This window comes from Oikopleura dioica, chromosome PAR (assembly GCF_907165135.1).
Source record: "Oikopleura dioica chromosome PAR, OKI2018_I68_1.0, whole genome shotgun sequence".
Taxonomy (NCBI): domain Eukaryota; kingdom Metazoa; phylum Chordata; class Appendicularia; order Copelata; family Oikopleuridae; genus Oikopleura; species Oikopleura dioica.
The window spans coordinates 11,840,837-11,853,007 of NC_137293.1; the positions used below are offsets into that span (position 1 = coordinate 11,840,837).

General features: G+C 40.6%; 5 protein-coding genes and 1 long non-coding RNA gene across 6 annotated transcripts; 3 read left to right on the forward strand and 3 right to left on the reverse strand.

Annotated features, from left to right (window-relative positions):
* Positions 1–9: 9 nt before the first annotated feature.
* Positions 10–1,129, reverse strand: LOC145702756 (uncharacterized). The gene is made up of 6 exons (XM_081780022.1): positions 1,050–1,129; positions 903–1,003; positions 722–858; positions 366–615; positions 224–322; positions 10–174 (listed from the first exon to the last, which is right to left on the reverse strand). The coding sequence occupies exons 1-6, from the start codon at positions 1,075–1,077 to the stop codon at positions 46–48; spliced, it is 744 nt and encodes a 247-aa protein (XP_081636148.1). The 5' UTR covers positions 1,078–1,129; the 3' UTR covers positions 10–45.
* A 603-nt stretch (positions 1,130–1,732) lies between these two features.
* LOC145701856 (uncharacterized) lies at positions 1,733–2,551 on the forward strand. The gene is made up of 2 exons (XM_081779072.1): positions 1,733–1,935; positions 2,222–2,551. The coding sequence occupies exons 1-2, from the start codon at positions 1,825–1,827 to the stop codon at positions 2,549–2,551; spliced, it is 441 nt and encodes a 146-aa protein (XP_081635198.1). The 5' UTR covers positions 1,733–1,824.
* A 1,322-nt stretch (positions 2,552–3,873) lies between these two features.
* On the forward strand, positions 3,874–4,825 carry LOC145702705 (uncharacterized). The gene is made up of 3 exons (XM_081779966.1): positions 3,874–4,192; positions 4,236–4,464; positions 4,654–4,825. The coding sequence occupies exons 1-3, from the start codon at positions 4,159–4,161 to the stop codon at positions 4,808–4,810; spliced, it is 420 nt and encodes a 139-aa protein (XP_081636092.1). The 5' UTR covers positions 3,874–4,158; the 3' UTR covers positions 4,811–4,825.
* LOC145702706 (uncharacterized) lies at positions 4,807–5,548 on the reverse strand. The gene is made up of 3 exons (XM_081779967.1): positions 5,406–5,548; positions 5,085–5,252; positions 4,807–5,037 (listed from the first exon to the last, which is right to left on the reverse strand). The coding sequence occupies exons 1-3, from the start codon at positions 5,448–5,450 to the stop codon at positions 4,906–4,908; spliced, it is 345 nt and encodes a 114-aa protein (XP_081636093.1). The 5' UTR covers positions 5,451–5,548; the 3' UTR covers positions 4,807–4,905.
* A 3,175-nt stretch (positions 5,549–8,723) lies between these two features.
* On the reverse strand, positions 8,724–10,488 carry LOC145701857 (uncharacterized). Its single transcript, XM_081779073.1, has 3 exons — positions 10,358–10,488; positions 9,143–9,203; positions 8,724–8,834 (listed from the first exon to the last, which is right to left on the reverse strand). The coding sequence occupies exons 1-3, from the start codon at positions 10,486–10,488 to the stop codon at positions 8,724–8,726; spliced, it is 303 nt and encodes a 100-aa protein (XP_081635199.1).
* On the forward strand, positions 9,588–10,081 carry LOC145705192 (uncharacterized). Its single transcript, XR_014134563.1, has 3 exons — positions 9,588–9,642; positions 9,684–9,766; positions 9,836–10,081. It is a non-coding gene; the product is annotated as an uncharacterized LOC145705192 (long non-coding RNA).
* Positions 10,489–12,171: the final 1,683 nt, after the last annotated feature.

A 12,171-nucleotide genomic window follows, 5' to 3' on the forward strand; every position in this document is an offset into this window, starting at 1 on the left:
TCAGTATGATTCCGTTTACATGTATTTTATTTTCAATATGACAGTCTAGTTCCCAAGGTACATCTCAACGAGCTCAACGGCTTTTTCGCCAACAAGGAAGAGAAGCTTGACGAGTTCTCGGTCGTTGTAGGCGTTGTTTCCATCGATATCAGCGGATTTAAACACTTTTCGGATCTGAAATGAGTTGAAAAAATAAATAAAACGCGGTAGAATGGTGGCTTACCTTTCGGGTGGAAAGAGTTCGTTGGAGTTTTTGGTAAAGACCTTGGTGACCTCGGAAGTAGACCTGAGCCTCTTCAGAGTTGATGGCTTCAAGAGCTTGCTAGAATTTTCTGTAGAAATAGAAGATTTAATATTTCTTATACCTCGGACATTTCGTCGAAGTCGGGGAACATGGATCGTGGGAGTTCAGCATTTTGATCGCCCATAAATTGAAGACCAAGCTGCGCAGCAGTTCGCAAGAGGCAGTAAGCGCCCATTTGAAGCTCTTCGAGGGTGGTGGAACCGTCGTGATTGAGATCAATGAACTTTTCGAAGATCATTTCGGTGACAGCACTGGCTTGGTCAATTGGAAGACCCATGGCTCCAATGTCGTCCAAGGGGAAGGGAATTCGACTAAAGAACTTGTCAACAAAAAGCTTACAAAAACAAATATTGACTTGAACTTTTTGATGCTTATTTTACGCAATCAATTTCGTTAGTTCGTTAAATGAGTACTTACGATTGAATGAGATTAATGGCCTTCTCTCGGCAAGCGAGATCATCCTCTGGGGTGAGGACGCCATCGCCTCCGATGTCGCAGAACTCAAAATATCGTTCGAAGAGTCCGGTGTTGTCTTCCATGAAGTCTCGGTGCATCTAGTAACTGTATTCAAAAAGAAGCTCAAGAACTCGTCTTTTACCTGCTCGTGGTCGAGGGAGTTGTACTTAGCTTCGACCATTGGCATGAATTGGGCCATCATACCGCCCATATCCATGTCGCCCATTTGAGCCGAAGCGGCGGCTGAGATTTAAAACATTAAATTTTTCATACATTCTCTTATTCTTACCAATGATTCCTGCGGAGAAAAGCTTCATTTCTGTCTGTGGGTCAAGAACTTTGATGAGTTCTGGCCCCTGGCGTGTGGTTTTTATCTGGTCCTTGTTTATTTTTGTGCGTCGGAGATGTTATTTATTTGGACCCGTCTTATTGAAGAGTTAGTACGCAACTTTGGAGCCGGTTTGATCTGCTCTAAGCATATTTATCACAAACAAAATGCAGCCAAAACTGGCCAAATACGGTAAAAAGAAAGCAAAGACAACCGAGTAATTAAACATGTCTGGCTTCCGAGCTTGAAAATCAAAGAAACCTTGCATTATGGGACCGATAGAAGATACTTACCATTATTTCAAATTCATTGACCTTTAACCTTACGAAAAAAAAATGATTCTGGAAGGGGTTTTTTATGTTGATGATTGATAGGGCGCTGTATATTGATACTGATTTCTTGCCAGACACACTTGGCTTTTTTAGAAACTTGGCTCACTGACGTTGAATACAGATTCTCCTCATTTATCTTAGGAGAGATCACATGCTGATTATTGGGTTCAATTGGAACTAATAAGTTTTGTAGTCAAAGATTGTTTTTGTTAGGATTTTAGCATCTTCAATTATGACTCTGTTTAGTGCAAACACTTTCAATAGATAACCCCGTCGATAGGCAACTTTGGGCACAAAGGCGACAAAAGCGCCTTTGGTCCAGTTGTGTGTATTCAGAAATCTTTCTAGAGTGTTTCTGTTATTTGAAGATCGTTGGGAAGTAAATCTCATTCTTGCAGATTTTTATGCCACGGCTCGGTCCGGCGGATTTTCCCTGCCCTGAGCCGGTCGGCCTCGTGCAGGACGCAGATGATTATCAGAGACAGTTTGATGTCAAGAACTTATTCGCAGAAAAAGTAAGTACGAAAAGCGCTGTGAATGGAAACCATAAGATAATCAAACTGGCACGCATTGAGTATTTTTCTCGATAGAAATTTCTCACTCATAAGTGATCTCACTGGAGCATCGTAACATTGCTTCAGTTGTTTTTTACCGTATTTTTACTGCCCCAAATAAGTCGCACGGGGCTCTCTTTTCAAAAAAAAATATTATTTATTTTATATAAATAAATATTTGTCATTTATTTTTATCCTATGGTTCCGTATTAAATAAACATTATAAAACACCTTATATTTTATAAAGGATATAATACGAGAAGTGCGAAATGACAAGAAAATGCTGATCCAGGCGGGAATTCCCCAAAGCGCAGAAGAAATCAAGGAAGAGTTGATGCGCGAGATCCCGCCGCCCGAAAAGCACGAGTACGTCCAAGACATTCGAGACAGCGTCGCCACCTGTAAGAGTCTTGTCGACGATTTCATCTTCCGAGTAATGCAAGAGGACAAAACAATCAGGACGCAAACGCCTATGCTGCCGTTTTTAATCAACTCGGTTGAAATGAGAAAGAAAAGACTGGAGATTCAAGAGAGAGCCATAGAAAATGCAGCGGCTTCAGGGAAAGGGTTGAAATGAAAATGAATGAAAAAAACCATAAAAATCGAAATTCGTCCATCTATAAATATTTTTACTGAAAATTAATCTCATAAATTGTCTTCGTTATTATATTTTTTAAAAACACATTTCTCAATATCTTATATTTTTGACATCCCCAAGGGGATTATTTACGCTAAAAAGCTTTTCAACCCTTGACCAGCAAATGTATACATTCTAGCAAAAGACAACGACATACACAACTACGATTACGAAAAGTACCTCGAAGACCTCGAGTTTCCACCAAACATTAAAATCCAAAGCATCATCAACCGCGTTCTAAATACAAAAACGACCCTCCATCGCCTTCGAAAAGCGCCGCAAAACATCATGAACTCAAAAGAACTTCAAAATCTATCGAACGCGTTTCTCTGGTGGATCTACGAGCGAGAATTCGGCCAGTGTCGGCGAGAGTTACTGAACGAAATCTATAGAAAAATGGCGTACTCGTTTGTTTCGCTGCTAAACATTCAAGCAGGGAACGCCCGCGACGACATTCTAGACCACCTGCCGACCATCGTCGCCCAAATTGTTTGGCTCGCGCTCTGGCATCAGGAAATCGGGCTACATGTGTCTCCGGAAATCTCCAGATTTTTGTCAGAAAAGTCATAATATAATATCTTTACAGATTGAATGAATACAGTGAACAACGTTATCCACTATTCTTTTATCTGAGGAATCAACCCGTTCATCTCTTCAGCTATGGCTGTCAAGGAAAAAAGGTGAGCGTCTTAAGAGTCCTCAGGAACTTAAACCGCTGATATTTTTATTTGTTGCCCCTAAAAAGGGGTCTTTTTATTTCGAGTCTCATCACTGAAGTATCATGTTGTTTTTTACCTCAGCAGAGTAAGATACCCAGCAGGAAAGGATTAACCTTTTTCCGGAGAGGCCTGTAACCCTAGCTGAGTTTACCGACGACTGGGCAACACTGGCTCGGCCCGTATTCTTATCGGCTTTGGTGCACGATTGTTTTATGCAAATCTCGGGCACACCACCGGAAATCGCTTGTTGGAGACACTGGCCTTTTATTGAGCTTATAGGAACGCGCTTTTCAGTGTTTTCAAAGTTATAACCTCTTTTTGAGGTGAGCAAATAATAACAAAAGATATTTTTGTGTGTTAGTTATTGGATAATGTTGGCATAATGGCATGAAACAAAATCATTTGATAGAAACACTGGTTTAGTAAAAGAATAAATATAATATCAATAAATTCATATTATGGCGCTCTATTTTGAAGATAAAGAACTGCCCCTCAAATTGGAAAGGGCTATTAATTTTGCAGATTTGAGATTGTTAGCTCTAGAACAAATAATAAAGCGCTAGAAAAGAAAACGAAGAAGAACCTATCCCCGTGGAAATCCAAACATTGCTTGCTACCTCCCCTCAAATCATCCAACACAACCTTCGCAAATTTAAACCCAAGTCAACCAATCTCGACGAGGATGAAATCATAGAAAAGCCAAAAACTAAAGCAGAAAGAATCCTCGAAAATACTGCTAAGCCTTCCAGTGAGAGTCTGCTGTCTCTTGGAGACGAAAGTACTGTGGCGACTGAAAGTGTCGATTTGAGAAGCGAAGCGCCGCCGAAAATGATGAATTTTGTAACGAAAAACTTCGATATCGGTAAGTCCTTCTTTCCTTTGCTATTCGAAAATGATCGAATAAGGGACTCACTCACCTTTGTATCGTTACCTTGTGGAGACGCGTCGGACATTCCAGAGGAAGGCGAAACGAATTGAGCTGGGGATCATCCCCGACATTCGCGGCTTCGAGAGCAAACTCAACTTAGCCGACCAAGTCGTTGAGCATGTGAAAATACAGAAAAATCGCGGGAACGAGCAGATAAAAGAAAAGCGAAAACTCGATGTTAAGGAAGTCGACAAGATGAGAAAAGAGTAAGTTTTCATGAAAATTAGCAAGAACCATAATTCTTATTTTTTCTCCTTGAATGAGGTTTTTCGTTCAAATTTAGTTGAATGGAAGTTTTTTTTTTGTTTATTCTGATATTGCGTAGCCAATACTACTATTTTATTGTAAATTTTTCTGTCCCAAAATCGGGGATCTTCTTTCAAATTCAACTTCAGAATCGCAACTCTGAGCAAACGAATCGAACACGCAAAAAGAATCAAAGACAAAGACCTTCTCAACACGACGCTGAAAGAAGCAAACGCTTTTCTCCAAGAGCAAAAAGCCGCCGAACTCCTGCGCGAGCACCAAAACAAAATGCCCATTCCCGAATAAAGCAATTATTTTCAAGTTTGTCAAGTGTTTGAAATTCAGGTTCAGGCAAGGAAGAGATGTTCAGGAAGAGCGTTTTACAACGTGCTGTGAGAGAATTATGCACGATGCCGGTTGTCTTGGAATTTTGAGTAGTACTCCCAGTCCAAAAAGTTGTCAGGACCAAATGGGTCGAAGTCCAGGTTCATTTCAAAGGGGTCGGAGCTTACGAAGGGGTCAACGAAGGGGTCCTTAAAATTGAATCAGTTTCAAAGCTTAGAACAAAGGAAAAACTAACGGATTCAAAATCTTCTAGTTGGCGGCTAGAAGATAGCGCTTGCGATCTTGTGCTCGTGTCAGCTTTGCATCCCGCTTGAATGAGGTCAACGATCTCTTGACCGGCTTCCATCAGCTGTCCGAAGTCGTCATAATGAAGAAGATGCTCGGCATCTTGAGCAAAGTCCATCTAAAGAAGAGTTTAACGATTCTGTTTTGAGAGCAATTTTATCTATAAATCCATCGGAAAGAGAGTTATTTGCTTCTCGCATGAGAAAAACATCATGACCTCGTTAAACGAAAATGTTTATAGTAATACGTTGAAAACGTTAATGTCCTTTACCAGCTCAGATTTATCGGCATCAGCGACTCCAACGGCGATTCGCATTCTCGTTATTTCGCGGAAATAGTCGAATGTTTTCTTGTCGTAATATTTCGACCGATCACGTGATTCACCGTCGGACAGAATGACGAAAACAGTGGCGCCTTCCTGTTGAAAGAGCTTTATAAATGTTTAATAATCATTTCGTAAAAGTCCCAAATGAAAGCATTCCTTGTTTTGAACTGTCGGGAGTTTGTCGAAAATTCCGTCGTCTTTAAGAAGCATCGAAAGAGTTTGATAGGTATTGGTTCCTTGAGCTAAAAATGGGTTAAATGGGTTGAAATGGTAATGGAGACTTTTGCTGACAACACAAAACAAAAGTACTTTAAAATGCGTGCGCGGCAAAAAGTTCGTTTCCTAGCGGAAACCGCAGTCGCCTATAAAAATGTTGTCTAACATGACTATTAGTGTTTACGCTAAAGGCTTAGGTTCATCAAGCATAATTCCAAGCAAATTCCTGCAGTTTTTCACTTATTTTCGATAAAATTGAAACTGAATTTTAAAAAGCTCAATTGTGGATAGAAATTCTTCATCTTTTAGGTCTGAAATTTTAGGAGTGGCCTGGTCAGGTAATCACCATGTAATTCCCTGTTGGTGAATAATTCTGGACGGGTGGCACGCGCGGTCATGTGATGAACCCCCCAGTGGTCAAATAAATTAGGGAAGAAAGTCATTAGGTGTCGTACCAGATTGTTTTGCGGCGAGAACGGCGGCCTTGAAATCGTCAACGGAGCCCTGATCGCCCGGATCGAATCGCCCCATAATCTCCTGTGGAATTGCGCCAGTAGCAGGGTTCATCGAGAAATCTTGGAACACGATTGTTGATGACTTTTCTCGGTCAGCTGGGGAGATCTAAATTGAATAAAATCAGCTTTTCAGCAGAAATTTATAATTTTCTCAGCTCTTTTGCATTTCTCTGGCGAGGATTCTATTACCTGATCAACAAGGTTAGTAACCCAGGTGAGAACTTTAGGCCAGTCACGAGATGATACAGAATCGCTTCCATCAACCATAAACACCACATCGACAGGTTCTTCACATTCGAGTGGCTAAAAGTCTGAAACGTGCGTCTTTAAAATATCCAAACCTTGACAGTGATTCCACCACCCTTTCCAGCAGAATTGCCGCTTCCACCTCCGCAATCAGCTGATCCACAATTCAGCATGCAGTTGATAACGTCCATGTTCTCATTCATCCATTCAACAACAATTTCTCGAATGCTCGTGCTCAATGTCGACACAACCTCATCACTAAAAATATCTCCTTTACATCATCAATTCTTCGATCCGAAGTCACCTATAGTATGAGGTGAGGTAAGCCTTCCACTGTTCGGTCTGGAAGCCGTGTTCTTCCAGGAACTGGTCCAAAAGAAATCGGAAGATTGCGCATCCCTGTCCGCCGTTGATCCAAGGTTCCTTATCTGGTCGTTCGCTGCGCTAATCGCCTCGGCCACTGATTCTCGTCGAAGACGATGCATTTCTTGCAATTTTTCCATTCCCATGCCATTTGCTTCACGTCGCAACCGAGTGTTAGCCACGTTCAGTAAGACATCGCCGGGTAGACCTGGCTGGCCTTTTTCGCCCTTCTCGCCTTGTTTGCCATCCGGCCCATTTCGTCCTTGATTGCCGTGAACACCGCTGTATCCTCGGATACCAGCATCGCCTTGTTCTCCTGGAGGACCAGTTGGACCTTGTAGGCCGACAACACCAGGGTTTCCATCCATACCATCGCCGCCATCGGGACCTATTTCACCACCAGTACCAGGTAGACCGGGACGACCACAAGGACCACAAGGACCTGGTGTGCCTCTCGGGCCAGGAGGACCAGCAGGGCCATCAACACCATCTTTTCCCGGGTTGCCAGAATCACCACAAGGACCTTGAGCTCCATCACAACCAAGAGCACCTTCCTCACCAGCTGGTCCTCGTGGAAGGTCACATTCACAATTACACGGCTTGCAGCCGCCATTGTGGTAGCACTCTTTCTGTCCGACAAAGTCAAAAACGTCACGAGCAGCTGAGCCGGCTCTGGATCCATCAACGACAAAGTCAGATAGTGAAGTTAAGTGCTCTACATCCGGACACATGACGTATCCTCGGCGACAAGCGGGAGAGTCCATTTGAGTCAGCGTAACAGCGCCGATCTGAAATCAGGAATAAGGGACCAATCAGTAAGTTATATGGGCAACGGGCACATCTAACACGATTCTATACTATAAAACATATCTGCCGACACTTTTAAGTTTTCTTGGCGAGCCCTATTCTATAGCCTTTAGCCTATAGGAAACCAAAGTTCATTTTTGTCTTGTAAATCATATCGCCCATGAAAGGTCATTTTATCTTTGATGAAGGTAATTAAAAAAAAACCATGAATTATTTTAATGGTCCTGTTTATGGTAATGATGCGATTAGAGAATTATTGGTACCTTAATATTATTTTCATGAGCGGCTTCGATTGCTTTTAGAAGCGAGCTGGATTTCTTCTTCTTAGCACCATCGGAAAGCACGAGCAGCAGTCTTCAAGTGAGGATTCAAAATATTTTTCCCGATAACTCGGAAAGGAAAACGTGCGAGAAAATCATTTCCAAAAACTTCAAAATTGAACCCTTCCTGGTCGGTTCAAACCCAAGATCATCTCTTTCTTCTTCAACTGCTGGCAAGTGCGGCTCCTTGAAAAAGTCCAGTGCTCGTTCAATTCCCACGCCAAGATCCTGTTCATCATCATTCTCAAAGGCCCACTTGTTGATGGTACCCGACTCGGATGAGATTTCATTAATTCGTCGAAATCTCCAAAATTCTGGACTTGTAACAAAACACTCAAAACCCATGTCACCGGAGGCCGGAGTTGCGCGTCTCACAATTTCCAAAAGATGCGTCCTGAGAACACATCAAAATACGGGTATCATTCTGCTAAAAAAACCAAAATTTTGAAGAATAAAGTTAAGATAAAATCTCCTTTCCTTGAAAATATTCTCAATTTTATCTGGAATGTCACTTGCTTTGAGTTCATCAACAGAGTCCAAAAAGCTCAGGCCAGTTTGAATTTCATCGTTTTCACTAGAAAATCCAAACACAGCAAACCTGGCCGCCTTTCATTTTTGCTCGTGAATTTGAACATTTATGGATGAACGATTTATGAGTCCGTTCAGGATCCAATAATCCTCAGCGGAAAGGTCACAAAGAGGCCCCCGACTCTGAAAACATTCCTGAGACACTTTTGGTTTGTAGTGTGAAACTAAAGACATTTATCAAAGGTCAAATACGGCTTCGTAATAACTTTTCAAAGCTTTAAATTTATATTTCGAGCAATTTCCTGTCGATTACTGCCATAGCCTAAGGTCGTTGAAATTTCATTCTCCAGACGAGACAGGAATTCCGCAGCGCTTTTTTCCTGAATATTTTTTTCAGAAAATGATGATTTTTCTTTTATCGTAATAAAAAATTAACAAAGCGAAAATCCAAAAGTCTGAGTCTTGAGTCACGTTCGTTTGAATCCGAAAAACCGAACTTTTAAGCGGTGTATACAGGATGTTCGACAAGTAAACATCGATTTTGCACCCTAGCTGGCGGTTTTTTTTTCTCAAAAACATCGCGTTGCGTCACGTTTTTCGCTCCCCCTTTCAACTGAGTACTTCTAACGTGGTCTTGTATCTTTGACAGATCTTCCATGGAAGATAGAATTCTGGAATTCGCCTTTACCTTTTGCTCTGTGAAATACTGCATATCGATAGCGGCAACAATGTCGGCGGCGCACGTTTCCCTAAAAGAAAATTATTTGAGGATGTTCCCTGCACTGCTTCAAAGTTTCGTTATTACAGACATGGCTGAAATACATACTGTATATTATACAGTGTATAAGAAAATAAGTCGGTAAGGTACTGACTATCTAGCCTTTGCTTTTTGGCGGAAGAATACCGGTGAAAGCAAGCCTTTACCCGGGATTTCAAACATGTCTCCACCCCCTGTAGACATCTTTTTTCCATTGACCAATCACAAGCTTGGAGGGCCTTAGTGGCAGCGTAACCCCGGATTTGAGTCTGCTTTCACCGGTAGATAGAGATATTTGGCTTTCAAAGTTTACAGCATCGATAATTGAAGTCTCAATCGAAAAATTGCATCTTGTTCAGAAAAAAAAGATGGACGGGAAACGGATACAAGACATAACTGCAGCTGACCTAAGAGAGCCTCCTTTTTTCAAGGTTTTTCAATTTCGGACCGCAATTATGTACTTGAAATTTAGGTTTTCAAAGGGCGAAACGGTGAGGCAAAGGAAATTGCATTTGATGATCTGCCAATTTTACCAGAACATTTTTCTGATCATAAGTATGCGTGAACCGATATTAAGAAATTGGACAATTTAATATTCAAACAAATTAATAACTATATTTCAAGATATGCGCATCGAGAACATCAGCTTGAAATCGACGCTCAAGAAAAGGATTTTCCACTGAAGCTACGTTTCGTGGATAACCGGAATTATATGTGGACGGTTTTCATGAATGAAAAAACTCGTTGCTCTTTCGTAATTGGCGCGTGTGTGAATATGGAATTTCAAGGGAAAGGAAACCACTCGGTTCGATTACCCGGTGATTGCCGAAACTTTGAGCTAACTATTGCATATCAATCAATGACCAAAAAGCAAAGGTAACCCTAACCCTAGGTGATCTTGAATTATTCATCCTAGCGGCTGGACAAGAGCAGGACCTAGCCCAAACTGCAGAAGCTCCAAAACATCTTTCAGGCACGTGATGCGAGTGGAAATACGCGAACTTATCAGGCCCGTATTGACCCTAACCCGCCGATTCTCATATTGAACTTTGCGAGTTTCCCAACACTGCATAAGAAATCAATTCTCAGAAGCATAAAAATACTTCTTCAGCAAAAATGAAGCTTGAAATAAAGATTTTTGAATACCTCTGAATATCAGGAGTACATTTTATTTCGCATTTACAGCTAGCGGAAGAATATCCTCCCCGGGAAGCGGCTAACCATCCAGGAGCAGCGGCAAGGCTAAGGCTCGCCAGGGTAGACGGTAAAATCTTCATCGTCTTATTCGGGTTTTGGCGTCGAAAAAGCTTGTATTTAATCGCAAACAATACTCCAACTTGTTCTTTGACCTCCAAAAGCACTCAAAATTCCGTATCATACTACCCCATTAAAACCCCAGTCCTGATTTCTTCTCTAAAGAGTTGTCAGACAATATCTCTTTGAAAATATGTTGAGAATCGTGAGTGGCAACAATTCGTTAATAGCTAAGCTGATCTGTGGGTACCGAATCAATTTTACGGCCACTTCAAAGTTAATGGCGGACATTGAAAAGTTCTCAAACATAAACAAATATATAATAAGGATGCGCTTTGCCGCAGTCTCCAGGAAGCTATATCTTCTTTCTCACAGTCTTTGCCAAAATACAACATCACACCTTAATGTCTCCGGCTTACATTTTTAGGGGGTGGTGGTCGAGACTAAGACTTTTTTCAACCTAAAAAACTCAATTTTTTTCAAAAAAATTTTTTTTTCTCTAATTGAAAATAAGTTTAAAAGGGTCCAATTTATGTGGGCGGCTATGTTTGAAAAAAATATTTCTTCGGAAAAATGGTTAAAAGTTTCTTCAAAGTCGACCCATCTCTTGACCTAAAAAACTCTATCCCCTTATTATTTTTTTCAAAATAAAACTTACCGAGAGGAAAGTTTAAACCCTTTAGCGTGTGGGCGGCTAAGTTTCAGAAAGTCCACCTTGCTAGAAAATAAAATAGTAATTGAATGAAAACATGTTGTTTTCTGAAAAATCGTCATTTTCACTCATTATTCAATGAAATTTTCGAAAACATCATAATAATCGTAATTTTTTCACCTTTTATAATTAAAATTTTATCGAGAAACATAACTTCGCAATAAAAAATCAAGTTAAAATTTGTTTTAGTACGAATGAAGCGTTTCAAAATTCCCGAAAATGGCGAATTCATAGCATAAAATCGAAAATTTTCTTCAATAAAGTTGGTCCAATCAAAAAAAGCTAGGGACCAAAAATGCTCCTTTTTTATCAAGGAATCTAAAAATAGGATCAAAATTTTAAAAAGTCGAAAAAAATTTTCTCGACCACCACCCCCTTAAAGCTCAAGTAAAAGAACGGTTTTGACGGTTATAAAATTCCTAATTCGTTTTTTTAAATAAATGCTCAAGAGTAAAAAAAAAAGAAAAGTCAGCGAAATAGCAAACGTCAAAACTTCATTTGTTTTATTGATCAGTCGCTGGCCATTAACTCTAAAGTTTTAGGGTAGGAATCGGAAGTATAAAGCACGCTCTGATCAATTTTCATAAACATAAAATATTTGTTGGACCTGATGAATCAGCATTTTTCAACTGTGACAGTTTCTGTTCCCATTTTTATGGGAAAATTAGATCACATGTTGCCAATCCCACAGTACCTCACTCATTTGCGGCCAATGCCTTCCTCCTAACAGCTCACTAATTTACCATATTTCATCATCGACGTTCTATGCTATCGGGCGAATCTGTTTCATCAGCATCTTATCCATCGAGATACCAGTATGCGTTGTACATTAATAATTATCTACTCCAAGCAAATACCACTACGTAGCGTTAGAAAACTTTCAAGTACACGCGTTGTTGAACATCACCCTACCGTCAACTGATTTCCGCAAAAAGATCAATTCAAATCGTCAACCGCGAATTTCATATTTTGACACTTGACTATCTCGAAATTC